Source organism: Cylas formicarius, unplaced genomic scaffold, assembly GCF_029955315.1.
Source record: "Cylas formicarius isolate icCylForm1 unplaced genomic scaffold, icCylForm1.1 PGA_scaffold_3__17_contigs__length_32017465, whole genome shotgun sequence".
Lineage (NCBI taxonomy): Eukaryota > Metazoa > Arthropoda > Insecta > Coleoptera > Brentidae > Cylas > Cylas formicarius.
The window spans coordinates 19908469-19936467 of record NW_026844326.1 but is presented as its reverse complement, the minus strand read 5'-3'; the positions used below and the strand labels follow the sequence as shown (position 1 = coordinate 19936467).

The window sequence follows — 27999 nt, the reverse complement described above, 5'->3', positions numbered from 1 at the left end:
ACCAATTCTACGGGACCGAAAAATGAGGTTCTTAACGCGCGCGGCCTGCTATTACAATTCTTTCGCGTTTTGCCCGCCAAAGAGACGGGAGAGTGGGCGGCGGCGACGACGACGACTAGTGGGGTCCCGGGCACGCGGCGGCCACTCTCTCTTAAATCTCGATCGACGCATTTCAGTCACAGTTTCGCCCGCGTACAACGATGACACGACGTCAGCGGTTTCTTCTTCCGAGTTGAATTTGGGCTCTCGCTAGCGCGGACTGTTTTTTTTTTCTAGCACTCACTCCTTTCTTCGCCCGTCGGTCGTCGTCGGTTTGCCTTTTTTTTCCTAACCCGTTTGCAGTGCAGGTGAGTTTTTCCGGCGTATAACACGATTTAATACAAGCTAATATTCTCAATGCCGTCGCCGTTTGTTTGTTTTGCGTAACGCGCGACGCGGCGATGGAATTTTAAAATTTATACGCGCATTTGACGGAGGGCTTTGCGTCTCGCGCGTTGCAATCCGCACTAGACGACGTATGAAAGTGAAAGTACAGAATCATTCATCTTTTTCTGACCTGCCGCGATATGAAGAATAAAGAAGAATGAAAATATCGAAAAAAAAAAGTCGCTCCCTTGCGAACGAGCCATATCGATATTTACGGATGTGCGCCGATTATGGCAATCAAATATACGACGCTCCGATCGAAAGCGCACATCGCGACAAATATTATGCACGTTCGATCTGTTTCCGGCGGATGACGGTCGATTTGAGTGCCGAGGCGTCGATCACGACCCACTGTTTTGTATCGCAGCGGCAAAGATATCGCGACGATCGGTTTTGAAAATTGATCGAACGGAACTCGCGATCTTGACGTGCGGGCGGACGCGTCGAACTGCCTGAACACACGCACTGTGCCATGCATTTTTAACTGAAAATTGTAGTACACGTAGAAATTGCATCGTGTAAATCTAGATCTAGGTGATTGGCGAAACATCAGCAAGTTTGATGCAGATGATTTGCATTACATTAAATTTGCTTTTGTTTTACATTTTAAATGTTTTTTTGAATATAGAAATGCAACAATTTTTCTGCGGAAATATTTATATAGGTGTGTATGTTTTAAGATCTTTGTGAATTATAATTATAATATTATAAAAACTCAAATGAAAATATTTCGGTATGCGTAATGAATTCTAATTTTTCTTATATATATATATATATATATATATATATATATATATATATATATATATATATATATATATATATATATATATATATATATATTTCGTACAAAGAAAACATATTACACACAGGTACACCTTCCTGTACTAAACATATTATTTTATTATTGGCATTGAAATTTTTGTCAAAAACTTTCTGATCGTATGCATTTTGTGTACCTGTGCTTTGTTTTTTTAACTTTTTTTTTCTTGATTATGGGCTCGCGTGTGTGTTTTTTTACGGCCGCCGAAGCACCTTCCTACTTTTTCGTTAAAATCGGACAAACACAAGGCTTCCGGTGGGAATCGAACTTTTTTTTTTAACTTATCGAAGTGTTTTTGTTCGGCTCCATACATTTGGTTAGGCTGACTTCTCTAGGTTTTATTTTTGCTTCGTTTTGTAAATATAAACAATCTTAAATTTCGCAGATTTTTTTTTCATACTAGGCAAGGTTTTCCATATTCTGTTTAGTTTTGCAGTTGTTTATCTCTAGAATTAAGGCAAGTAAATTACATTAATTTTGTTTTGTCGTATATTAAATAAATATTTATAGGGTTTCTTTTGGTTAGTTAGTTAGTTTCAGTTTTATGTAACTGATTCGGTTATTCTAAAGTTCGGCAAATTAAAATTTTATTTTTTATACGTTTGAAAAGGCTTCTAAAAGGCAAAATTGTATTTTTTTATACAGTGTGTCCCACTTAAGAACTGCACACCCTTGTGAAATCTTTGTTTATGGATCGTTATTGATTTTTTTTTGTTGGATAGACCTGTGAAAAATGCACTAGAACCTTGTTTTGCTTATTCCTTCAACTTAAAGTCATAACCCACAGAGAAGAGGGAAATACTATTAGGGATTAAAAAAAAATAGGCAACGAATTCTTATTCAGTAATATATAGAATCCAACTATACCAATTTCTGTAATGTTTCAATACAGGGTATTTGAAATATCGTTTACGCGCCGTTATAAAATCTTTGATTACGTTTTTTGCTTTGATAACTAAAACCTTATGTTTCTGTTTACATATATCTAGAAAGGCTATTAGGGATTTCTTGAAGAAAGTGAAAAAGTGTCAACGAATTCATATTCAGGACTACATAAAACCTAACTATACTAATTGCAATAAAGTTCGCTTAAGCATTACTCTTGTAGAATGTTTGTTTATGGCTCAAATTTGGTAATTTTTCTCTTTCATTTCGCTTTAAAGAATATTCCTTATCCCGCGCAGGCCTACCCGGCGATGACAGCGACGCCGACACCGCATTAACGTGACAACATGGCCTTGCACAACTTCACGTCGCCGTTTCTGGCGACGCCCGGACCCCTGAACCCCTTCTTTCATCACCACCAGCAACCGCCGGTGCCGACGGTGCCGCCCTACTCGTATCCCAGGCCACAGAAGCCGTTTCTAGCGGAAGAATTTCCCGGCGACCGAGGTCGCAGACCGCCCCCGGCACACGACCATCGGGGTGGTGACTATCGGACGTCCCACGTACCCGGTTACACCCGAGTCGACGACGACGACGGTACCAATACCAGAGTGCACGCGGTCATCGATTACGACTACGACGACGGCGACGACGAGGCTCCCGGCGTCCCAGCGACTCCCATCCAGGGACCGATCTATGTGAAAAACGGTTCGGTACCTGTCGTGCCTCTTTACTCCCATCCGGTCATCAACAACGGTACCTTTGTCCAGATTCCGGTGAGTAATAATTTTTGTTGCTTTTCTTCTGACGTCGCGCTGAATCTTGGTTAGAATAATTTCATGAAATGTTTCGGCAAAGTTAACCAGTTTGACAAGTATTGCGCATTTTACGATGCGTAATAATGTAGGCGAGATATTTAAGTGAAATGATCAGTGTCGAGTGCTGTTGTCTTTCATTACGACTCGCGATTTCCAAGCTACGCGTTTGGCGGCGGTTTTACGAAACGATACTTTTAAATTAGTGGCGTTTTTTCGGTTCTTCAAATAGCCAATTAAAAGAGTTGTGTGTGTGTTTGTGGACGTTCCTGGCCAATGGTATTTGAGGATGTATAAATTTTACTCCAATATTTACGACCTGTGCCTCTATATCGAACTTATCTAGCTCCGGCGTACCTTAATTTCATGTCAAACACATTTTTTGTCCCAAAAAGTTGAAAACTCGATTTGTCTTTATTAGTGATTCCTAAATGATTGATTAATCCGGGTACTATTTTTTAAGCCACTTTAAAAAAAAATGCTCATGGTCATTTCAAAAACTCATAGGTCTTGCGACCTAGAAGGCTGGTATATAAGAGTACACTTACGACGACACAGATGTAGAACTTCTAAGGAAACATTTTCTAAAGCATACATTTTCACAAATACCACTCAACTTTCAAAAAAATAACAAAACGCGCATTGCTTCCGGCTGACAGCGGCGTTGTTGCCAACAGTTTCGAGTGCAATAAATATAAAAAGGTATACGTCAGAACAGCCAACCAAAAATAATATGTTATGCAACAAGTATGATAAACGGCATTTTAGACACGCGTTTATTTGGCACGTGAGGGGCGAGTGTTTCTTAAACGAATGACTTAAAAAGTTTATCAAACGTGTTGCATACTATATTTTTTCTACGACCGTAAGAGTTGGCAAACGTCAAAATACCAGCCGTGCGATAAAAACTCCGAAAACATCCGATAGCCCCCAAATCCGTGCGGTAATATCCCGGAAATGTCCGAAGTGCATCGGATCCGTGGGACATGAAGCTTGCGTGGTAAAGTTACGCTTCCCGCGCGCTATATCGGTGTGTAATGAGGTATTTTACAGCAGGGAGGAGAAAAACTTAATTGAAAATCTTCCAGCTTTATACCTAGAAAGTACATATCTTTAATATATTTATAAGATAATAAGCAAGGCGTTTTTACCCGCGTGAGCCCAAATTTTTTAAAGTGGTAATAAAGGTATTGTTATTGGAAAACTCCACGGTACGGTAAAAGAAGTAGTATTATGTCTTTGTTATTAAAAAACACCTAATATTGTTAACAAGTGACCTAATGTGGGCAGCTCTAATATCTCAAAAAGTAAGTAAAATTTAAAAACAAGATAATTTTCAAACTTACCTAGAATTGATATCTGAATAAAAATATAATGTGTTCCATTTGAAAATCTTGAGATTTTGTTAATTGAAATCGCCAAAACGGCACCACCTATTTCGGATATCCTGTATAAGCTGAGGCGCATCTGTCAAACTGATTGAGTAATGCATCATCTCCTTAGTTTGTGGGTAAATTTTCGTTGCAATACCTATATCAGTAGCGTCACATCACAATTTTATATGGGGCAATCAAAATATGAAAAAAAAACACATAACCTCAATTTCTGAAATGTATTTCAGCCAATGATTCAAAAAATGCCAAATAACAAAGTTGATGTCGGGGCAGACACTTTTGGAACACCCTGTATCAACTTGTACGAAAATTTTTTTCGTATCTCCTATGCGTTTCCAGATCGCATAGTGGATCGTTTTATTTGGCACACGGTGTACGTCGGGCAAGGAAATTGAAGGTGGTAACTTGTTTCAAGTTGAATAGTGTTACATATGGAGCAGATCCGATCAGTTTTAATGAAGTAAGCGCGACCTTTATAGGAGAATTTTAGAACATGTTATGTAAATGTTGAGATCTATTTCAAAAAGTTTTGTTTTAAAACATTCTAAGACGTCATTCTTTTGCATCCTCAGAGTTTGGTAAATTAAGGGTGTGGAACCTGTTTCAACGCGAAGCAAAGCACTTGAAGATGATTTAGGAAAAAATATCTTTCGAAAATAAATACATATAAATTTCATTGTATTTTAAAAATTATTTCGGTCAATTGACTGGTCACACTGGACACAAACAAAATTGACCTGTCAATTCCACAACCTGATTGTTAATATTTAAAATTTACATGCGTGTTCTTTGTCCCCTCAAAACTACGATAATAAAAGTAAATAATTGCTCACCAATTAATCGTCGTCTCGAAACTAATTTAAATGTTTAATAATTATACGTTCTTGGATTTTATGAATGATCGTAGTCACAACACCTGACCCTATTTGTACGGGATCGCGTCGATTGTCACGTTTCAGTGGCGTATCGATAATTATATTTTTCTATGGTGACGTCATAAGACAGTAAACAAAGGGCAAATTTGGCGTAGTTGAAAATCGAGCGTCGAAAATGATAACGTTTCGCGTAATATCGATGACGACGTTCAGGTCCTGTCTCACGGGAGAGAATATATGTGTGGCCGCATTTTTTTCCCATTTTTTTGAAAGCGAATTCGCGCTCTCCAGTATCGGAATCGATTTTCCTTTCACCATCAACGATTGGTGGCAGGGGGACAAGGGGACGCCCGGCCTTCGACTGCTTGGCATTTCGCGCCGTGTTTCCTTTGTCTTTGCTAAACGGTAACAATTCCTATTTTGTAATTTATTGCCGCCGCCCGTCGAAAAGTTTCCGCCGCGCGTAAAGGGGTGGGGGCGCCGCCATCTATTTTTTAAAGGAAATTGCCCCTCCCTCTTCCTGTCGAACAAACTGAAAAACAGAAAACAACTTTTTTAAAATTTGAAGCGCTCTATATTTTATTTCAAACACAAAATTTTACGATTTAAAAAAAGAAACGAAATTAATGCGAAAATTAATAAATCTCGCAAATAACACTCGTTGCTGGGACGTATATTGACTTCTAACGCGTTGACAACAAAAATGTAGCCGTTTAATTTTGTTTTACGGATTGTTTTTCTAAAAAATTATAGAATTTTTTCTTTGAAATTATTAAGTTACTTGGAATCCGAATCTGTACCAAATTCCACCGCTGCGGTTCCTTATGAGTAGATCCGGCAATGCCGCACTTTTATATAAATGGTGTTTAATCAATCAGCGTTACCAGGTTTATTTAAAAATCATAATTTTTATAATACTTGATGATCGCTGGAATGTCTGCGTAACTTCTAAACCATTAAGGTGACAAAGTTGGTTAAATGAGATAAAGGTATTATATTTACATGCATAATCCCTGAACCAAAGTTAAATTAGGAGGGATGGACTGAGAAATATTTTAGGAAAGCCAAATTTCCGTGTTTTAATATTTCCTTCCACTTTTGAACACCAATAACTAACAATAAATAATGCATGTCGCTTTTAGAGAAAGGTTTTTCAAACAGGAAGTCGCATTTTAATGCGTTTGAATAGTTTTTTTTACACTAAAACGAGTAACAATAGACATGAATTACTGGTTGTAAATTGGTTACTACAATATATTATTACAGTTGTACAATATTTCACTTTCAAAGCGTAAGCATGAGTTGCAATATTACAACGTCCATTTGACCTAGAGACCTAGGTTTAAATAACTTGTATATGTCAAACCCAAAACTGATTAATTAATCAAATTATCATTACAATTCAATCTCAATTAAAATTCACAAATTAAAACAACAAATTAAAATAAAAAAACCTTATCAACTAATCAAACGTTTCCCAAAATATATTTTTTGCTTCTCTAGAAATAGTATATTATGCTGTAAACGGCATTTGACTTACGAGTTTAATAAACGAGTGAGTTAAAAAGTTTACCGAACGTTTTGCATACTATACTTTTTCTACGAGCGTTATTTTTTGGGAACATTTTCTCAAAACAACAGGAATACATTCACTGACATGACACAAACGTCAAAATTCAAAGCATGGTAAATATCTCCGAAAACATCCGATTGCTTCCAAACCCGTGCGGTAAAATCCCGGAAATGTCCGAAATGGCTCGGATTCGTGGGAAACGACACTGACGTGGTAAAGTGACGCTTCCCGCACGCCAGATCGGTGCGTGATTAGGTATTTTACAGACGGGAGTAGAAAAATATCTTAATTGCTTTAATTTTTCTTATATACATATGAATCAGATTATAGAATTTATATTTTACTTATATTATACAAGTGTAACAACAAATGTATACTACGTTCTGTTTAAAATGTCAATGTTGTTGGTAGCAGTTAGAACACCCTGTAGATAAAACAAGTGAACCTGGCCAAAAAGAATTTCAAAGAATTTGGTTTTTCTAAAATATTTGTTAATTCACCTCTGTCCCATTTAACCGATCGTGTAGCTTTAACGGTTTAATCGTTTAATCGTATTAAAAAAGTGGCCACCTTTTATTCTAATTATTCGTCGTGAATATAGTGGCGAATGCTCAATGAATTGGAGAAATTTGTGCATTTGTTTAGTCAAATATAACTTACCTTACTAATTATGGCTAAGTTGATATTAATATTTGAATCGAAAACTTAAATAAAAATTATTAAATTAAATTAAATCACATGTTGTTAAATTTATCACCCACTTAATTTTATTTGCAGTTAATTTATCACTTCCAGAATGTCATACTCAACACTAAACAACCAGCAATCAACAAGCCTCTTAATTTCTGTATATTCCCTATTTTGCAAATACATTGGAGGGGCGTTATATATTCTAGGGGCTGCAAATAGAATGCTCCTCTACACTGAAGTAAAATGTACCATCGGTACTGGCATGGCCTGCTTTGATACAAATCTGGTTTTTACTGAATGGTTGATTGTTTATTTACGAATTCTGTTGAGATAATAGTCTGATGACAGATATACCATAAGATAAAATTGATTCTACTAAAGATTTATATATTTATATAAGGGAACTTTTTGACAAACTTTGTCGTAATATAAAAAAAATTTAGAAAATTTTGCGAATTCTCACAGTGATATCATTGACGTGGTCATCCCATTAAGGTTCTGATCAAAACCTAGCCCTAAATATACAGTCAAAATTATGAATTTATATTCTTTGCAAGTCTGGAGTACCCGCTTTCGTTATGGAATAACTAATGAATTGAGTTTTCTCTAAATTAAGCGACAGCAGCCATTTTTTTACCGGACTTAATAATTTTTCAGCCTTTGCGACAATGCCGCATTATCCACATAGCGGACAATATCTTCCTTCGGTAAAATAGAAAATATTCCATTCATATATAATGTTAATAAGATTGGCCCCAGAACCGTGCCGTGCGGCACACCATACCCGACCGGAAGAGAGCAGCTCAGGGTGTCACCTCCGGCAAGATATGGCGCGACACAGTGTCGAATAACTTCTAAACTTCTCAAAACAAAAGTTGTGTATTTAAATGAAAGGTGAACTGAGAAATATTTTAGAAAAACTAACTTCTTCAATTTCACTACTTCCTTCCTTATTGCACATTTTCGTTTTGCACTTATGTTTCACTTCAAAAATGTGCACGGTTCAAAACGAGTTGCTTCGGAATTGACTTATTTGCTCAACTAAAAAAAAATCAAAAATTTGAATGATGATGATAGTTACTTAATTACGGGTATTTGCGTCAAATGAAGACCATGGAAGATTAAAGTTTATTCAGTTTCAATACTGGAACGTTGTCTCCTGTCACATTCAGAGAAAGGTTGACAGTATTAGTTCAAAAATTGTTCAAAAGTAACCCATAGGGGCGCGCGACGCTCCAAATCCGTCATATCCTTGCCGGAAGTGCTCTCGCGACGACAACGTCGATGGTCGACAACAGTAGGTCGATTGTTTTCACGGAAAAACCCGGAGGCGGTTGTCGTTGCATCCGTAGGAAATACCTTCCTCCAAGGATACGCCGCCTTGCCGTTCGACCGCGACGGATCGTTCGATTTAGATTTATAGAGCAAATCGAACGGGCGCGTCCTTAGCTATAGATTCCGACGCGTTTCGACCTATTCGTTATTAATTTTAACGATGAAATAAATAGGTTCGCGTCCGATATATACGTAAAAGGACAGAGATAAATTGCGGCGACTCCGCGTGCCGTTGGAATTTTCAAGGAAGCGATTTTTTTTTTAAATTTTTGCTCGCGCTCGGAATACAATCTAAACTTGTCCTTAAATCGCTGATAACAGAGACAGGCGGAACGGATTACGAGTCGCTCCGATTTTTATCCCCAACCACTTGGTAAATACTGTAAAAGTATCCCATTTGTTATGAATTATGTTTAGTGATAAGGCAAGTAGATGGCGCTAACCATCTATTTGCCGTATAAACTCTGTTATTCTCTCTCTCTCACGTTCATTCTCAATCGTTATGTAAATTTTAAAAGAAGCTGACGGGCTTCGAAGAATATGTATTAGATTGTTTCTCCGTTTTCGAATAAAGTCACATTCTGCAGAACCTTTTAACCAACCAATCCGCCTGTTGTCTCTGCACACAACCGATGTTAAAATTTCACAGCTCACCATTTATAGAAAATGTAGTGCGTTTTGGTCTTAGGGTAAAAATTTTCAATACATTTACACTTTATATGACAAGGATGGTATTAGGATTCCCTATATGCATATAAATATCGATATTATGGTGCGCCTTGGGCGGCCACGATATTGCACTATAATTTGCACTTTGCGCAATTTTCTTTCTAAACGGCGACCTTTTTATGGGATCTGGACTAATTTAAAAAAGTCTACATATTCAAAATAAAAATATAAAAAATGCCACAATCAAACCGAAAATTCTCGTGTTGGTTGTGGAACGCCACTAGTTTTTATTGATTGAAAGCGAGATTTAAAGTTAGGAGACACGAAACAACGGTGTTTAGCACAATTTGACTTTTTTCTTCAATTGCTACGGTCGCTAAGTCCGACAGAAAGCAATGTTTGGTACAATGGATAAGCCTAGGTGTTTTATGCCACGTCCGGGGTGCCGATGTTGATCCTTTACTTTTCTGTATATTCTTTAATGATGTTGCTGAGATGTTTACATGCTTCTATTTAAATTAATCCGTTTATGGCCAAATTTATGTACGAGATGATTTTTTAAATAATTATTGACATGTAAAATGTGGTTTGTTATTACGCTTTACTGTAAATTTACGGCGAAATCAGGTTACATTTTGACAAAAAAAAGAATACTTAAGGTTTAAGCAACCATGCAACATATTATAATCTCGTTTTTGACCAATGACCTTGCGGCATTCAACAACCAACATGGCCGCTGACAGATCTTCAATAATCAGTCACTGTTTTCTCAATATATGCCCAGATCTCGTTAAATGTTCTGGGAAAACGTGTTAAGTGTGTGGTGATCGCTATTTAGAAAGAAAGTGGCACACGTGGTAGGTATAATTTCTTCTTCTTCCAGTGCCTGCCTCATTCTAGTGAAGGTTGGCAATTATCCTTTGGAATTCCTCGCGATCTTTAGTCATGCGTATTAGATTTACGGTATCACGTACATGGAACCAATCTCGAAGGTTTTTCAACCATGAAAATCTTTTTCTACCCAGGCCGCGCCTGCCTTCTATCTTTCCTTCCATGATCAGCTGTAATACGGCATATTTTTGATTTCTAAAAATGTGGCCAAAATAGGAGGCTTTCCTTCTCTTGACAGTGGTTAGTAATTCTCGTTCTCTGTTCATTCGTCTTAGCACACCTTCGTTGGTCCCACGATCCGTCCATGGTATTTTAAGGATCCGTCTAAAGAGCCACATTTCAAAAGCTTCCACCCTTCGCATGCTGGAGACCTTCAAAGTCCAGCTCTCAGCACCATAAAGTAGGGTAGTCAAAACATAGCTTTGTGTTATTCTCCAGCGTGTTTTCAGGTTAAGATCATTACTTGTGAGAAGCGACTTTAATTTTAAAAACGTGCTCCTGCCTATCTCTATTCTTGTCTTAATTTCTTCATCTGGGTCCCACTCGTCATTTAGCCAGCTTCCCAAATACTTATAGCGGTGTACTCTCTCTATGGGTTGGTTATTAATTGACAGTGACGCATTGTTAATACCAGTTTTAGACATTACCATGAATTTCGTTTTACTGTAGTTTATTTTAAGTCCGTAATTTTCACTGATAGTATTTACTCTGTTTAATAGCTGTTGAATATCTTGATTGGTGTGGGCTAGTATTACAGTGTCATCTGCATACCGAATATTGTTTAGGATTTTCCCATTCATTTTAATTCCAATTTTGATGTCTTCCAGAGCCTCCTGGAAAATTGCCTCTGAATATATGTTAAACGGAAGCGGGGAAAGAACGCATCCCTGTCTTACACCCTTCATAATTTTGATTTTATTCGAGAGATGGTTATCACACTTTATCTGGGCGACTTGATTCCAATACAGCTGTTTAATTATATTGATGTCTCTACTATCGAGTCCCAGTTTGATTAATAAGTTAATTAGGATATTATTACGGTTGTCTGTTGATCTAGACATTTCTGTGTTAAGACTTGTACTGCAAAAAGGGCCTCACGTGTCCCGAAGCCGTTCCTAAATCCAAACTGAGTTTGGTAGGTATACTAGTGACATTAAAAGTCAACTTTTTGTATTTTAGCAATACTATTCAGTGCCATGTAGCGTAGTGCTTGTTTCAGACGCATAAATTCTTCAGTATTACTAAATATCTACTAAATATCTCGCTTCGATTTAACAAATCTATGGAGACAGAAATTCTCTCGTCGTCTTCGGTCTGAAGTAAACGTTTGCTCCGTTGTCTTTTGAGCGTGCCCCGTAGCATGAAAACCAGCGCGCCGCGCTAATAAGTTAAAATTAGCGACTGCGCGGCGCTTAGTCAGAGGATTTCCAGTTTCGCGGGTCGTCAACGAGGATCACCTTCGGTTCCCGTCGATTTCCTGTCCGTCATGTAATTTCAGTCTAACGTGGTCGCCCGTAACAACGCGGGAAAAACTAATTTTTCCTGTTGCGACGCGAGTTTCCAAAACGCACGCAGAGGCACAATACATATTAAGTGTTTGTTGTAGTCTCAAAAACACACGACGACGACAGCTGCGCCGATTTGACAGAGTCGGAATTAATGATGCGTTGTCGCTGCGACAGCGGCGGCGGCCCAACGGTGTCGTTGGTGCGTAGTTTGTTTTTATTTTATCAATTTCTGTCGCGACTTTTTGATCATCGGTTATGAATGAATGAACGATGCGCTTATTAGCAAACTGCTACACATATGATAATAGTGTATTATGCAACAAGTGCGGTAAACGGCATTTGACTCACGAGTTTATTTGACACGAGCGGAGGACAGCGGAGCGAGTGTTTAATAAACGATTGACTTGAAAAGTTTACCGAACGTGTTGCATGCTATACTTTTTCTACGACCGTTAGTTTCTGGGTACATTCTAGCAAAGCAATACAAATACATTCACTGACTTGGCCGTCAGAATTGACAAACGTCAAATTCAAATCGTGGGAAATATCTCCGCTATCATCCGATTGCTCCCAAACCCGTGCGGTAAAATCCCGGAAATGTCCGAAGTGGCTCGGATTCATGGGAAACGACACTGACGTGGTAAAGTGACGCCTCCCGCACGCTAGATCGGTGCGTAATTAGGTATTTTATAGACGGGAGTAGAAAAACTTTTATTGCTCCCAAACCCGTGCGGTAATATCCTGGAAACGACCGAAGTGGCTCTGATCCGTGGGAAACGAAACTGACGTGGTAAAGTGACGCTAGATCGGTGTGTCATTGGGCATTTTACAGACGGGACTAGAAAAATACAATTAAAATTGAACTTCACTTAGAAGTTCGTTTATTCACGCATTTTTTTCGAGATCAAGATATGTACAATAGATGATTAAAGTTAAGCAATTTTTCTCTTAAACCAATTATATATGATGGGTTCAGCAAAAGGCAGAAAACTGTCTTATTTTCAAACCTTTATTAAAAAAAAACAACACATTTTCTACTTATTTGTTATAGGTAATAGCAAAGAGTCAGGGAAAACATTATGTATCATATATCGGCCCCAAATTATATAATATAAAACCTGCTAATTTACATAACATTAAAGAAAAACAACGACTTCAAAAATTGTTTAAAAGTTATTTCGGATTGAATAAACAAGCTTCTGTGTGTCTGTTTTAACTTCGGAACTATGGGCTAAATTAAACTCTTATCAGTGAACTAATAGCACATTTCAAGTGATCTTATAGTTCTCGATATTACTAATTGGGTTGCCTTACTTTTCTTTTTTTTTGTTATACTGTTGGGATGGTATATTTTTTCTTTTTTCTTCGGATAGGGTGTCAATGTTTCCAAACCTTTTATTATTATTATTATTTTATTATTTGACAACAAAACGCAATAGGGTACGTTTGTGCACAAATAACTTTTTTCTTCATAAATATGCTGCACAAATCGGGGACGGACGTCACTGTATATAGGAAGCATTTATTTGAAGTATGCGGTTATAGTAAAGACATTCAGGCGTGACGGATGTCAAAATGTGAACCGGCTCGTGCGTACCAGCGTAACAACAATAAAAGAGCGGCGATAACGATCTCGCGGAAAACGAAACCGCCGCTAAAACTAAAAATAAAAAAAAATAAAAGTCGCTCGAAGGTTTGAGAGGAATGAAAGTCAATGTTCCGCGCTCGCCTTGACACACCCTCCTCGTGGTGCCATTTCTGGTTATTATACCGGGTCGACGAGGACGCTTTCCGGTAAATTACGAATTTTTGCTTCTTCTCGCTGTAAATTTCTTTGAAACGTCATCGCCCCGCCATTTGCGCTGTATTGGTGATGACGTCATAGAATTAACACTCCTAATTGAATGGTATCGAGAGGTAAACCGCAAAAGAATTCTGGTGTACAGTATGAAGGAATTCCGTTACTATGCGGTTTACCCCTCTGCTGGTATATAAGGGCGTACGTTAGATGGAAACTCTGGGGTTAAGAAATTATTAAATATATAAAAGACAAAACACAAATGGTACAATAGAAGGACCGCTAAATATTATGTTTGCGTAATTAAAGTGGTCAAAAAATGAAACAAAAATATAAACCGAATGCCAAATTCGTTTGCTTGGCGGCCAAACTTAAACAGTTTAAAAGAAATGGTCGTCCTTTTTTCAAAATAAATTCTTTTTTGTCGGTTAGAATTAGCAATTGTAAAAAACACAAAAAAAATATTCTTAAGGATACTATATTTTATTGTCTTCGTTTGGCAGCTTTCGAATAGAATATAAAATTATATCAATATTTGATAATGAAATGATTCTTATGCGATTGACTAAGTGTTGTTATGTAGAGACGGTTTTCGTGTGCAATTGCAATTAGTGGATACAACGCAAAACATTACATACGCCTTGGACATCCTGTATGGCAGTCAAAATTTCAACTTTTTAAATATTCAACTCTCCCAGCAGTATAATTTAAATTGGCGTCTGTTTCAGTCAAATGATATGTAAAATAATATCTCGGAAATATTTTACCAAAATGGCGGGTGAAGAAAAAAAGAAACAATATACAGAACGTCCCGTTAAAAAATCAAATGTGCCGGCAACACTGCTGCACTATTTTTTTTTTGATTTTACGGTCGGTACGGAAGGGGCGAAAAACTGTGTAACCTTATTTTCCTCAAATTTCTACGTTTTGTTTTCCTACAACGCCTACTGTTTCATCAACTGTGAAACACCCTACATATATTAATCTGTTAACCTCTCCCACTCCGCACAAAATTTATGATTTTGTACATAAGGCGTTTTAATTGGACATTAGATGTTTGATAACAAAACCTCGCTTCTAGAACACCTTGTGTCAGTTGCATACGAATAATAATTTTCAATGAAATCGCGCCGCCAGAGTGCGCTTTTTTTCGCGCGCACGGCACTGCAATCGATCACGAATTATGCGACCGAAACGCCTCTGCGCGCCCGTAGAAATTGTGAAAAATTTGTATGTATGTGGAGCGCTGATCGAGCAGCAGCGGCAATTATTTAGAATGCATAATTTATGTGGCCGCCCACGGGGGCGGGCGACACGAAAAATAACCGCCGATATTTAAATCGTTCGAAGCCGCCCGCGCGGAAAAATGAAAACGAAAATTTACAGGATCAAAGGGCGGGCAAAAAGCAAGAACATCAAACTAACGGGGAAGTAGTGTCAGCGTCAGCTAGGCTAGTATTTCAGCTCAGCGTACATACTGTTTAAAAATATGTAGTACTCAAAAGTACTATATTTTTGTCATCAAACATCGATCACAACTAAAATCACATTTTAGAACGCGCTCATAAAATCAGCACGTACTGACTTTCTTTTCATTGCTACTTGCTGATGCTTCTTGTTAATATTACTACCTGAATACTAGATTATTTTCTTTTTTTTTATTTATTAACGGTAGGTCCAATGGGATCGCCATTGGTACAGAAATGATCAGCGTCGAATTTTTTTTTTATTTCCTTTCTCGCCTTTTAATTTTTCCTGAATAGCTTTCGAACCGTTGGAGCTACACAATTGAAATTTGCCTACTTTTTAACCCTCCACGAGACACATAAGCTTATAAGAAATAATCTTCCGACGCCGGCCGACTGTTTTTTGGACATTGCTATGAAACACGATATGTGTCCGAAATTTGAAGCAATCGTGACGAAACCGGTTGAAGATAAACTTTTGTTCTTGACAATTTTTCAGAAATATACAGGGTGCGCCGCAAATTCAGAAAATGGAAAAATGGGTCTCCCTATTATTGAAACTTTGCTATAACTGAAAGACTATGATTCAGATATCACATGTATTTAAGGTTTTCACTTATTGTACAGGGTGTTTCCGATATTCCGTGCTATATAAGAAATGTAATAAGTGTCCTAAATTTGCAGATATCAACTTCAAATTTAGCAGCGAAGTAAAGGTCCGTGTCCGCATTCAAGAAATAGAAATTGGGTGCAACCAAATTTCACCAAGTATTTTTTTTTATTTTTTTTTTTGGTTATTTTGGTGTCCAGAAAAAAATATTTTCTCAAAAACTTTTAACCCGATTGTCAAAATTCTTAAACCAAAAGACGCGGAATATTCGGTACTATAACTTTAATTTTGAGTATTTTTTCGATTATTTACAGGGTTTTTCAATTATAGACAAAAATATAAAAGACCCAGAAAATTGTTCTTTTCCGCAGTAAATTATTTGCCGTAAATCAAAATTTTTAGAATGTATGGCTAATTGGTTTAGGCGATATCCAAATGAGAATCACCATTTCTCGCTCTCAATCTAGACGCGATAACGTGATTTACTATTACCACGTACTGCATGGTTTCAGAAAAGAAGTATTTTCTTGAAAACTACTTACTCTATTGGAAAAATCATATACCAGGAAACGTGGGAGATCCAGTTCAAGAAAATTTAAATTATTATAAAAATTTCCGTTTTTGTGGGTAAATTGTTGGGGAACAATGAAACACTGTTAAAGATGCTATAATTTCATTCGAATAATATTGTAAACCGTGTCGAGAGAGATTTACAGCTTTCGTCTATCATACAGGGTGCACGAGATATTTGAAAAAATATCATTGGAAATCGCTATTATTTGTAAGAAATTTTAATATTTATCAAAGTTTGCCGTAACTTTGAAATTCAGCGAGACTTGCAAGACGGTTTATACAGGGAGCACGATAGAAAAACAATGCGCGATGCGGTTTCTGTTCAAAATACAAAGCTGCTTCCCGCTACGAACTTGCCCCGCCCAGCGACAATCTTTAGAAAGCAATCTTGTTTATAAATATAAAAGTAAACCAAACCAAAAAGATAACCAAATTTTCAAATTACTGATATCCAAACTTCGTTAGACCAAATACTGCCTACCACCTATTGTCACTCTTAAAAACTAAAAAATATTGAAAGGGCGATACTACAAAATAATATAAATGACATCAAATCTTTGGATTTGGTGGGTCTTAGTACTTCAAAAAAAAAATGTTTTTGTGCTTTGCAGCCGATATATACATATAGATATATGCATTTTTTGGGTCGTTTACGGGGGCCATAAAAAAATGCTTATTCGGACAGCCGGGCGGCAGCATTATCGGACAACCTTGCGCGGACGCGCATTTATCAATAGAAGTAAAATATGTAAAAAATGCGGCCCGACAACAACACCCAAATACCAGTCGCCGGCCGTCTCTTCCGATCACAAGTGACAATAATTTTAAGGCTCTTTAATACTAATATCAATGTGGTCACTAAAATTTTTAATTTTGTGGCATTATCGCCGGCCCCCAGAAATAAATCTAAAATATCAGTTCAGATTCGCGAAATGCCATCTTATTGGTCATGACGTCAGCGCTCGTAGCTCTCGCTTAGCAACCGCGCGAGCTGACAAATATTTCATATCTGTAATATTCGTTATGGCTTTTGCTAAATATGTTTTTTTTTGACATTTCTTTCAATAGAATTTAATCATTGCAGATTAAATTCCCTTTTATTTATATAATAATTCCTAACTTACTTTTCCTTCAAAGTTTTAAATAAATAATAAAACAAATTCCAAAAAATATGATTCGGTTCGAAGTTGACATTCCAAATAAGTCGATCATTTTTCCGAAAGATTTGCGGTAATTGTATTCAAATTTAAATATGTATCATGTACATTTTTTCATTTGCAAAGTCATAATACCAAAGTTTTGTTTATGAAGAATTCTAGAAAAAAATCTAATAATATAATAATAATCAAAGGCATTGCTTGTCGATTGCCTTTACTTGATATCCAAGTTTTTAATAGTATATTTGAAAAATATAGCAAGGTCCTAACCTTCAATTATGTTTTACTGATGTGACATGGATATTTGAAAATGGTACAGTTGGTCTTGGCAAGATATTAATATAAAAACCACCAAAGTTCATGCGAATGGTATGCAAAATATCTTTGCAAAACTTAAATTATAAATGTCACTTTACTTAGCGAATAGTTCAATAGATTTTAATTGTAGCTTATAGCACCTAATATTTAAATTGTCTGATATGTTGTATAATATTTTTATGTGTATTAGTTTTTGGGTACATTAAGTTATTTACCAAGAATATAAAATTAATTATTAAGAATATAAAGCAAGTACATGGTATAAATCGGTCTGGCGCCATCGTAAAAAAGAAGTAAAATAGGCGCAGTCGCGTGGGAGTCGCGTTAAATTCGAGGAATGCCATTTTGTAACAATGCCGCCGCGTTTCGACCGTGTAAAAAAGTAAAAAAAAAAAAACATACGCGACAACCGAAAGGACATGGAAAGGCGAACCCAATCCAATTCCTCGCGAGATATCGTGCGGCACGCTGAATAAATAAATAAGCGCATATAAATACTCATCAGTCCGACATTTTTCCAAGATTATTGTGCTTTTTCTCTTCCGGTAAGCCTCGTACGTACTTAAATATTGTAGGCTTTAGACTTTAAAAAGTGAAAAAAAAGTATTTTATTTATTCTTTCAATAAAATTGCGCTTTGAATTTTGTTTATTGTCCTTGAAAGTTATTCGTTTTTCGCAGAAAGGAAATGAAGCGAAATAGTAAAAAAGTATAAAAATATCATTCACTCGTTGAGTTTGGTTGATTTATTTAACACAAAAGCAAAAGTATCGGCAAGTTGATTTTTGCTGTTCCTAAAAAACTCGCAATGTAAAATCCTTCTTTGTAAAAAAGGCGTCAAGACCTGAGTACATGTTTCGAGTATTGAAGTGCACATCTTCAGCTAATTCGTCACCCTGAGCAGTTTGAGTTATTGTTTGGTGAACGCAAAAGAATCCCGATTTTTTAAATTAAAAATTTAATAGCCTTTATTAAAACAACAAGTTTTGGTTTAGATAATATGCAATAAAAAGAATCCAAATTCCCTAAATAAAATGTCGGATATTGAGAATCTAAATGGGTGTTTTTTTTAACATAATCTCCTAGATTGGTTATATGGCTTGGTCAACAAATAAAAAGTACCTTAATCGTTTTTTATTTTGCTAATTTTTCCTTCCAATAATATACAGCGTGTCCAATATAAAGTTGGTATGACATGGGGATATTGGAAACGCATAGGAGATAGAGTCGCTTAAATTAGGAAAGTTTTAGAGAATTTCATGAGAAACTTAAATCTGTCCCCAAAATGATTTCAGCGAGCATCGTTTCTGAGAAATAAAGCTCAAAATACGCCAAACATGATCTCGGGATTAGTACGTTCTTAGAACACTTTTATAAAAAGAATATGATGACATAAAGGGAAACAAATTTTTTTATTTTTTATTACATGTTGCATTTGTCATTATTCTTAGGGCCACAAAAGCAAAATTTGATTTGATGATGATTTTTTATAGTGAGCGGTCGCTTGCAACAGACATTCGGAAAAAACAATAGTTTTGTTAGTTCAATTATTGCTATAAACTTATTGACAAATGCGATCTTTTGGGACAGTAAATATTACTATCAACAATATGTATTAATTATATGTATTGTTTATGTATGTATTAATTATAATAATATGAGATGTCAATCTCATAATAGGTGGTGTCTCATAACAGGCGCCAGCCTATTCTGAGCACTATATTCTCTCCCGGAAGGTGAAGGTGAAATATGAAACCAGCTAGCATTGGTTTTAGTTGCTGTCAAAACACTGTACGTGTATGTGGTTTTATGCATTTGTGCAATATCAAAGTTTTTGTGGCGTTCCCTTTGAGGTGGTCTTTTTGTTTAAAACTTAAGAAAATAAATAGGTTTTACTTGTTTGCTTTAATTGTTGGCTGGAAGTTGCTTTATTGTTGGGAATAAATAAAATAAGGTTCCTAATATGAGATACAACAAGGATCTTATTATGAGATTTCTCATATTAGGAGCGCTTTTAGTTTTTTATAATTTTAAATAATTATTTTAATGCAGTAAGAAATATGGAGATGGGGTAAAGGACTCTAGACGTTCAAAGTGACTACTGATTGCAAGGAAAGTATTTTGGTCTTCGTAGGGGAGATGTTAAGTATATGGGTGTTTCAGTTAGCATTAAAAATTGACTTAAAGGCTTTTTAAACAGGCACTTCCAATTATGGGTACGTACACCACAGGCAATATCAGCTGCGAGGGTTAAAGAACTGAAGAGAGAGAAAAATATTTTTTCTCCACAGAGATTATACAACGTTGACGAAACAGGCATCGCGGTTGCACAACATAAACAAAGTAAAATCATTAGAATCAAAGCGAGAAAACAGGTTTCTGTCAGCTTCTGATACTTTTTTCCACTTTTATTCGTGTTTCCTCGTAACAACATGGCGGAACATTTAATGGAAGGTGTGCTTCCTAGAGCACCATGGGCCTGTCATCGATCTGGATGGATTCAATCAGATTTTTTTACCCAGTGGTTTTCACATTTTATTAAATTTACTAAACCAACAAAAGAGGATTCAATTTTGTTAGTATTCGATCGTCACTACTCCCCTCAGGCAATTCAGATTCAGAAGCATTACATTATGACCACTGGACTGATGAAGACGATAACAATGACGTTTGTTTTGCCAGGGTAGATTTTCCGAAGACACTCGAGATCAAAAGTGGGCCAGATGTACCGTTTGTCCGAGAAAACACAAGGGAAAAAGAAGCTGTGTTTTTTTCTATAAAATATCAGTGTCGTTACATCGCAATTTTTGTTACTTTTAGAATAAAACAGTAATTTTATTTTAGTTCCTCTCCTTATTTTTCTAGGTTTCATATTATTTATTGGGAGCCCAAAATATTCTTTTATTAGGAGATCAATTTTGAAAATAACAGAAAGTGCCTTTTTTTAGTTTTTATTACTTTACAAAAATAACTAATATTTTCAATAAATTTAACATTTTAAAGTAACAACGGTCTATGCTTTGTATGTATAACTATTTTTAAACATTAAATTATTACCCCTTTATTTAAGAAATATAAAAAAATTGTCTTATATTAGGTGCATTTCCTCTAAATTTAAGACAAAAATAGAACATCCCACTTTTGAGGCTAACTCGTTTGCCCAGAACATAAAAATGAGATGGCATATTTTAAGAAAATGCTACATCATATTACGCATATTAAAAAGTTGAACTGAGGTGGCTTTTACTTGATGAAAATCCATTTATCAAAATAAATAAGAACTAAAAGTTATCGAAACAATTGTCATGTCAAAATATATAATTTCGTGAAAATCTGAACGTTTAGTTCTTATTTATTTTGATATTAAAAAGTCCATCTATTGTTTTTATCACCGTTTCAAAAATTCCTATATTACCAGAATAGACCGGGCGTCTATATATCTGGTATGGTTACTATTCTAAGTAAATCAAAAATGCGTTTGCATGATGCATGATAGTAATGTAAGTTAGGATATGTTAATACGGAAAATCATTCTTATTGTGAATATGGTTTGTTTTTAGCTGTACTTACCCTTGTGAACTGTTTTTTTTGTCACTTGTATTATTTTGTAAGTTTTTGCTATTTCCTTACATAATAAACCAAGTTCGCAAAAGAATAGCAATAGTAGTATTAATCTGTATTGTTTCATATACATTTAATTTTTTAATTGAAATTGCCGAATCGTCGACCGCATGACATTTATTTTTCATAAACCCAGTCAAAAATCCGCCAATTCTTTAATATATATATTTTTAAACCCTCCCTTTTTTTTCGTTGTTTCAGATATTATGGACGGCCCTGTCAGTAGCATTAGGTTTAGAATTAAGAGGCGAATACATCCGCGGGGTGCCGTGCATCAAACGCAACCAACAACTCATCTGCCCGACAGCGGGGGACTCGTATCCGCTGTAAGTATCGCGACGTTGTCGCGCGTTGCGCCTTTCCTCCTTGTTTGCGGGATTGCCCGAGTTGTCCTTGAAAGACCGTGCGCGCTTGGGTAAAACACGCGAAATCGTGCAGAGACAAATTTCGGAAACTGACCCTCCTTTCGCGTCCGTGAGTGAAGGGGACGGCCCCAATTACTAAACGCGGCGTGACGTAATGACGCGGTAATGACCGCGGGCAGCGGCGACGGCTGAAAACGAAAGCAGCGCGATCGACGTGGGCGGAATTCCTATTTTTACAATTCCGGAAACCGTGAGGCGGTTAAGTAGAAACGAATTTTCACCGGTCGGGGTTTGCGTCCACCGGACATCCGGGAGCTTATTTACCAGTTATGTTTTTCAATTTAATTACTTTACCTTACCTTTAGTTTCAATGTAATGTGACTGCAGCATAATGTTATTTGAATGTGACTTATAGTTTAATTTGTTCTATCACACGCAGTTTGTCAAACTTGTGAATAGATGGCGCTTCTTAACTTCAAATTAGCAACAGCCCGAATAACTATTCAGTGGATATGTTTTCAACTTTTGCTTTATGTAATGTAAAACCCTACAAATAGTAGTAGTTATTCATGAGTTCTGACGAATATATTGAAAATATATAAGTTTGCGCCGCAATTTCCGATTTCCAACTTCACGGTTAATAAGAAAATTATAGCTCTCGACTTTATCCACGATATTGTTTGCCTAACGAGTTGCCTCACTTTTTTGCGAAATCCTTGAATACAAAAGTTTTAGGTGTCGATACGAACGGCCTTTAACAAATGTTATTTGGGAGTAGATACGTAACCTTTTGCCAAATCTCAGTTCGGTTATTTTTGAATACTCAGATTTCGGCAAGCGAAAATCGATGAAAAATAAACGGAAAATCGAGGTAGTCGTCTTCGGATCAGGCTCATATTTTATGGGCAGAATAGCATTTACTGTACTTAAAAGTGAACGAAAAAAAAATAGCTGTATGTTCTCCGTTCCTTTTGGAACGAGAACTTTTGAAGCGTCGGAGCCAAAATTTTAAAATTTTGCTTCTTACAACCCACAGAATATCCGTATTGCGAGCTCAGAACCATTTTTTTTTTAATTTTACGTGTTTTTTTTGGACTTTGCTTGAAACAAGGCAACTGTCCGAAACTTGAAGCTATCGATTTTGAATTGCGCAGAGATATAGAGTTTGATTCCCTGATGGAGTACTTAAGAAAAAAACAGAGGTCGACACTTCCGATCACAAACTTTTCCTGCATGATGTACAAAAATTGCACATAACTAAAAAACACTATGAATCAATTTCCGGTTTCTTTTATTTAGGCCGTATCTTGGTCTAAAATCTGTGGTTATAAAAGTGTTGCATGATATTTTCAAGTTTTCAAAAATTTAAAATTGGAAGCCGAATAAATGGTCTAGCTAGTCTTCTTTCTTTGTTTCCCTTCCACAGAGACCGAATAGAGTTGTTCATAGACGAGAACAAAGCGCTGATGAAACGAATGTACGGCGAGATCGACATGCAACAGTCTTTCAGTTCGTCGGGGCCGTATCCGCCGCCATCTAGCGGTAAGAAAACGAAACGGTCGGCTAAGACGCATCTCGATCCCGGCCCGGATCCCGGCGGAGACGACCGCTCAGATCCGGGCAAGCCGCGGACGCCGCGTCAAAACTTCCGGAACAACAACAACATGGGGAACGAGAGCGGAAGGTCAGTGGCGCGCCAGTTTGCCCCTTACACGCGTTAAAACAGGGTTTCGTTTTGCACAGGATTGACGTGTGCGAGAGTAAGTTGGAGATCGTCACCCCGTACTGGGCTTCGAACTCGGCCGGTAAAATCAGGGCCATAGTAAACACTCAACATTTCGAGCAGGCCGTCCACCAGGAGACGTGCTCGTGAGTATACGGCGACTAGGACGTACCGAAACGTTTTCATAAAACTGGTTTAGATTTGATTAACACGATTTCTATAAGAGCTAAGCCGCTAGGATTAACGTGGTGGCGGGTAGTCATTTGACTAAAGTCCATTAAGTCCATAACTTATCTTTAAAATAGTTCAAATTTAATTAATTCGAATTTATAGAAGAGCTAAGTGACAATAATTAATCTAGAAGAGGGTTCGGACTATCGTCTCAGTTAACGTCCATAGCCAACCTGGGCGTGTAAATTGTCTACAAACAGTCAAAATCAATTAAAGTCCATTACGTCTATAATTTATGCTCAAAGCTAAATTAATTAACTAGAATTTTTGGAGGAGATGGGCGATTTGGGTTAACACGGTGGCATAGACGAGGCTTCAAATTATTGCCTCATTTTGAATGGACAGTCACTGACTGACTGAAGTCAATAACGTCCATAATTTAGGGTTCAAATTTAATTAACTCGATTTCAAAAAAGGAGCTAAGCGCTAAAATTAACACGGCACGGCTTCAAAGTATTGCCTCAGGTAGTATGTATAAATTTGCATTGGCTTTAGGTAAAATTGACCAAAGCCATAATTTATGCTTAAAGCGGTTAAAATTTCATTAACTCGGTTTTTGAAAGATCTGTGCCGCTAGGATTAATATGGTGGCAAAAAAGAGGCTTAAAACTATCGCTAAACTGAATAAAATCTTTTGTCAAAGTGGTCCTATAAATTTTTCCCAAGTTGTTCAATATTGTCAGTTAGTGGTGTACTAAAAATAAATTATATCTTAACATCTGCATGTGTAGTGTGGTTTCTTACCACCGCACAAAAACTCCTACAGTCTTTAATTACAATATGGATGGTACTATCCTGACTAGACTTTGCACTGTAAAGAATTTGGGGATTTTATTTGACCTCACATTACTAAAATCGTTTCCAATGCAATGCAAATTTTACGATTCGTAATAAGAAATAACATTCATTTTTCTAGCTCAGCTTGTTATTTAACTGTTGCGTTAGGTCTATGACTATGGCTCGGTGGTATGGTCACCCATATATTACTGCCACGCTCATTGAGAGTGTGTAGAGAAGGCTACTGAAGAATCGAATGTCCAGTGAGGCTGATTATGAGCTTCTGCTGGGAAGGTCCGCTGTATGGTCTCTGAGCTTGCGCAGAAACTTGCAATCTGTTTCATTTCTCTACAAGTTAGTTCATTAGGGAGTCGATTTTCCGTTTCTTCTGGAACAATTACATTTTCAATATCCATTTCCAAAACCCTATTTACAATATGTGTGTTACCGTCAACAAACTACCACTGCTGTGGTAGTTTGTAGTAGTGGATGGTCTCCAAGAGATACTTCCGCAACTTCGATTTGGCATTGGGTTACTGACAAGTCTTATCCTTTTGTTTCTTCTTCTTTCCGTTTTTTTTAGTTATAAGATTAGTAGATTCAAGAATATTTTTTATGTCCCCTGTGTAATGATTTATATTTCATATATATGATATAAAGGCGAGGGTCCTTCTGCCGCATCCCGCATTTCGATCTCCGCATGTTTCTGTCTCTCCAGGCCTCTTCATTTATGCTTCGGTTCCTTAGATTTATGATAACTCCATCCAGCAATGTGGTAGCTGATCTCCCTCGTTTTCTTTTATTTGGTGGATCATATTCAAAAGCTTTGCTTGGCCATCTATTTTCTTCCATTCGTCTAACAGTTGTTTTGTTTCAATTTTTTCAGTTGTTCTGTGTATTCGATTTGTACGGCGTATAATCTCGTCATTTGGAGTGTGTTTTAACCTAGATATGCGACATGATCTTCTGAGAAAATCCATTTCTATAGCATCTATTCTTCGCCTCGTTGATTCCTTTAGCTGTCAACATTTGGATCCATAGTCATTATTATTGGTTATTCGATTGCTCTATAAATTGTCAAATTTGTTTTTATAGATATTTCATTGGGCCAAAGTAAACGATTCAAAACTCGCATACTGCTCTGTCTATGTTGTATTCTGCGTTGTACAGATGAGCATTGATCGGTGTGTTTTGACTATGTTCATTTTCATTTCTGCTAGATTGTAGTTTTCTTAAGATATAATCTATATCCTCTTGACCATTTGCAATTAGTACCTGTTCATCAGGAAAGAATAATGGTGACTAGTGGTCGCTAACCTTAATTCTCATACCCGAGCATTTTTGTAGCATTTCTGAGAAAGGCAACATCCCTGTTTAAGACCTTTTGTCTGCCGAAATAGTTTTGACAAGATGTTTTGGGTCTGTGGATTCTTGTACATCTTGTGTAGAGCTCCAATATATCCTTTATTTATGTCCCTGTTTAAGACCTTTTGTCTGCCGAAATAGTTCTGACAAGATGTTTTGGGTCTGTGGATTCTTGTACATCTTGTGTAGAGCTCCAATATATCCTTTATTTATGTCCGTTCTTATTAGAAAAATAAATAACAGTTTTAAGAGTATTGTGTCGTAGGCTTTCTCGAGATCAATGAAAACCTCTATAATTTGTTGGAGACTATATATGTTGTCCATACAGGACCTTCCTGCTCGAAATCTGCTCTGTTCTTCGATGTCTCGGTACTCCAGTTCAATATGTTTCTTCAATATCCGACCATACAACCTTCCTACCGAGCTAGTGACACTAATCCCTCTGTAATTCACACATGCTAAAGTGTGCTACACATTTCTATCAGTATGTGTGGTCCGTGTTTCACGAACTCGATAGAAATCTCTCGCGGTCCTTGAGCCTTACCATTCTTCATTTCTTACTTCCTTCTTATTAATTGCCTGAATTTCAATGTCGCTATCGACGGTAACTACGCCAATATTGCCACAAAAATTCGTTTCTGTTTTCTGTCAATGGCGCTCTGTAATGTTCTCCCATTTTTGGTTTTGAATGAGATTTATATTTCCCTTTTTTTCTGTCCCTTCGTACATTCCCATACCTGTGCTACCTGGATATCTCCCTAGGTCTTCGTACTTTCTTTCCCATAGTCCATTTTTCTGTTTTGATACTGCTCCTTTTGTCTCCCTGTTTAGTCTGACATGTGCTTTCCGGTCGTCTTGGTCTTTTGTTTTTAACCAAGTAATGTCAGCATTTTTCTTTTCGTTTACAAGATCTTCTAAAACTTCCTTTGCTGATACGTGGATTCGCATCTTGACTCCTTGGCACTTCTCTTCCGCTGTTTGTAATTCCTCTATACTTTCTAGTTTCGCAGCTTATTTAATCTTAATCTTAATTTGTACAGAAATTAAGTTGATTCATCGATTAAGCTGGTAAGTTTTGGTCAGTTTAGGTTAGCATGGTTTTTCATCTTTATTGTGGTGGCACACATTATTATTATTATATTATTACTATTATTTGCAGCAAAGCGAGTACAAAACGGTGTTCAGGCGAGTGCGGCTGCGAGCAGAAGTACAAATGGCACCGCCTGCTCGCCTACGACCCCGACAACGACTGCAAGGGCATTTTTATGGACTGGTTCCTGTTCCCTTCGTGCTGCGTATGCCGCTGCAACCCGTGAGGCGTTCGTTTCGAATCGGCGCTTGCGTTTTCCTCCAGGGGCGACCCGCGGTCTACCCCCCCCCCCGACTCCCTCCCCACTGTGGTTGTACCGAACTCGGACGCGTTTGTTTTTTTTAGCATGTAGTTTCGAACCAAAGCGTGGAAAGGTCCCGTGGACGTAATGTTTTTAGTTTTATTTAGGTAGGTAAAATAAGCGACGACGGCGGCACCGAGACGGCCCTGTGTTAAAAATTCGGCGACAACTGAACGAAAAACGTGTTTAAATTGGCAAATGCCGCGCGTTGCTGGGTCTGTCGTTTTCGAAAAACATAACCGCACGTAAACCAGCAGCGTGAGGTGACATTTCCAATTTCTATTCTGTGCTCTATTCCGCCTGTTTAACGCACAACCGGGAAAAAAATGACGTGCCCGGCCGATTTGGTAAATGTGGACCTTTATTTAAGTAGATATTTTCTTAAAAAAAAACAAATTGCAATCCTCAGATCTGGCAACGTCGCGTGTCCCGAAAATATCTAAAGATAAAGTTTTTCAAGGACAAGGTTCCCTCTCCCGGGCGCATATAGAGTTACCCCCGGCCCCCACTTTAGTTACCCCCGTTACCCGGAACCTTTAGTTTTTTACGTGTTCCTGTACATTTATACACATATACATATACACGAGAGCGACTTCGCTGCCATTTTTTTATTTCGTAAAATTTTAATTAATAAATTATTGCGTTGAACACGGGTTTCGTTTTATTTCGAATACGTACTCGAGCGGAACAATCGGGGATTCCCGAAAAAAAAGCCTTATCG

At 37.1% G+C, this 27999-nt stretch overlaps 1 protein-coding gene across 1 annotated transcript; it reads left to right on the top strand.

Annotated features, from left to right (window-relative positions):
- The first annotated feature begins 4 nt into the window (after positions 1-4).
- LOC132699908 (protein spaetzle 3) lies at positions 5-27941 on the top strand. The gene is made up of 6 exons (XM_060666890.1): positions 5-347; positions 2434-2910; positions 21628-21752; positions 23218-23475; positions 23535-23660; positions 27047-27941. Exons 2-6 carry the CDS (start codon positions 2482-2484, stop codon positions 27201-27203), a joined length of 1095 nt encoding a protein of 364 aa, XP_060522873.1. The 5' UTR covers positions 5-347; positions 2434-2481; the 3' UTR covers positions 27204-27941.
- Positions 27942-27999: the final 58 nt, after the last annotated feature.

What these genes read in the sequence shown, in the direction of transcription:
- LOC132699908 (XM_060666890.1), top strand. Translation starts at nt 2,482, where the DNA reads ATGGCCTTGCACAACTTCACGTCGCCGTTTCTGGCGACGCCCGGACCC. An exon ending in GTACCTTTGTCCAGATTCCG is followed by an intron (nt 2,911 to 21,627) that starts GTGAGTAATAAT and finishes TCGTTGTTTCAG; the next exon opens with ATATTATGGACGGCCCTGTC. An exon ending in ATGGGGAACGAGAGCGGAAG is followed by an intron (nt 23,476 to 23,534) that starts GTCAGTGGCGCG and finishes CGTTTTGCACAG; the next exon opens with GATTGACGTGTGCGAGAGTA.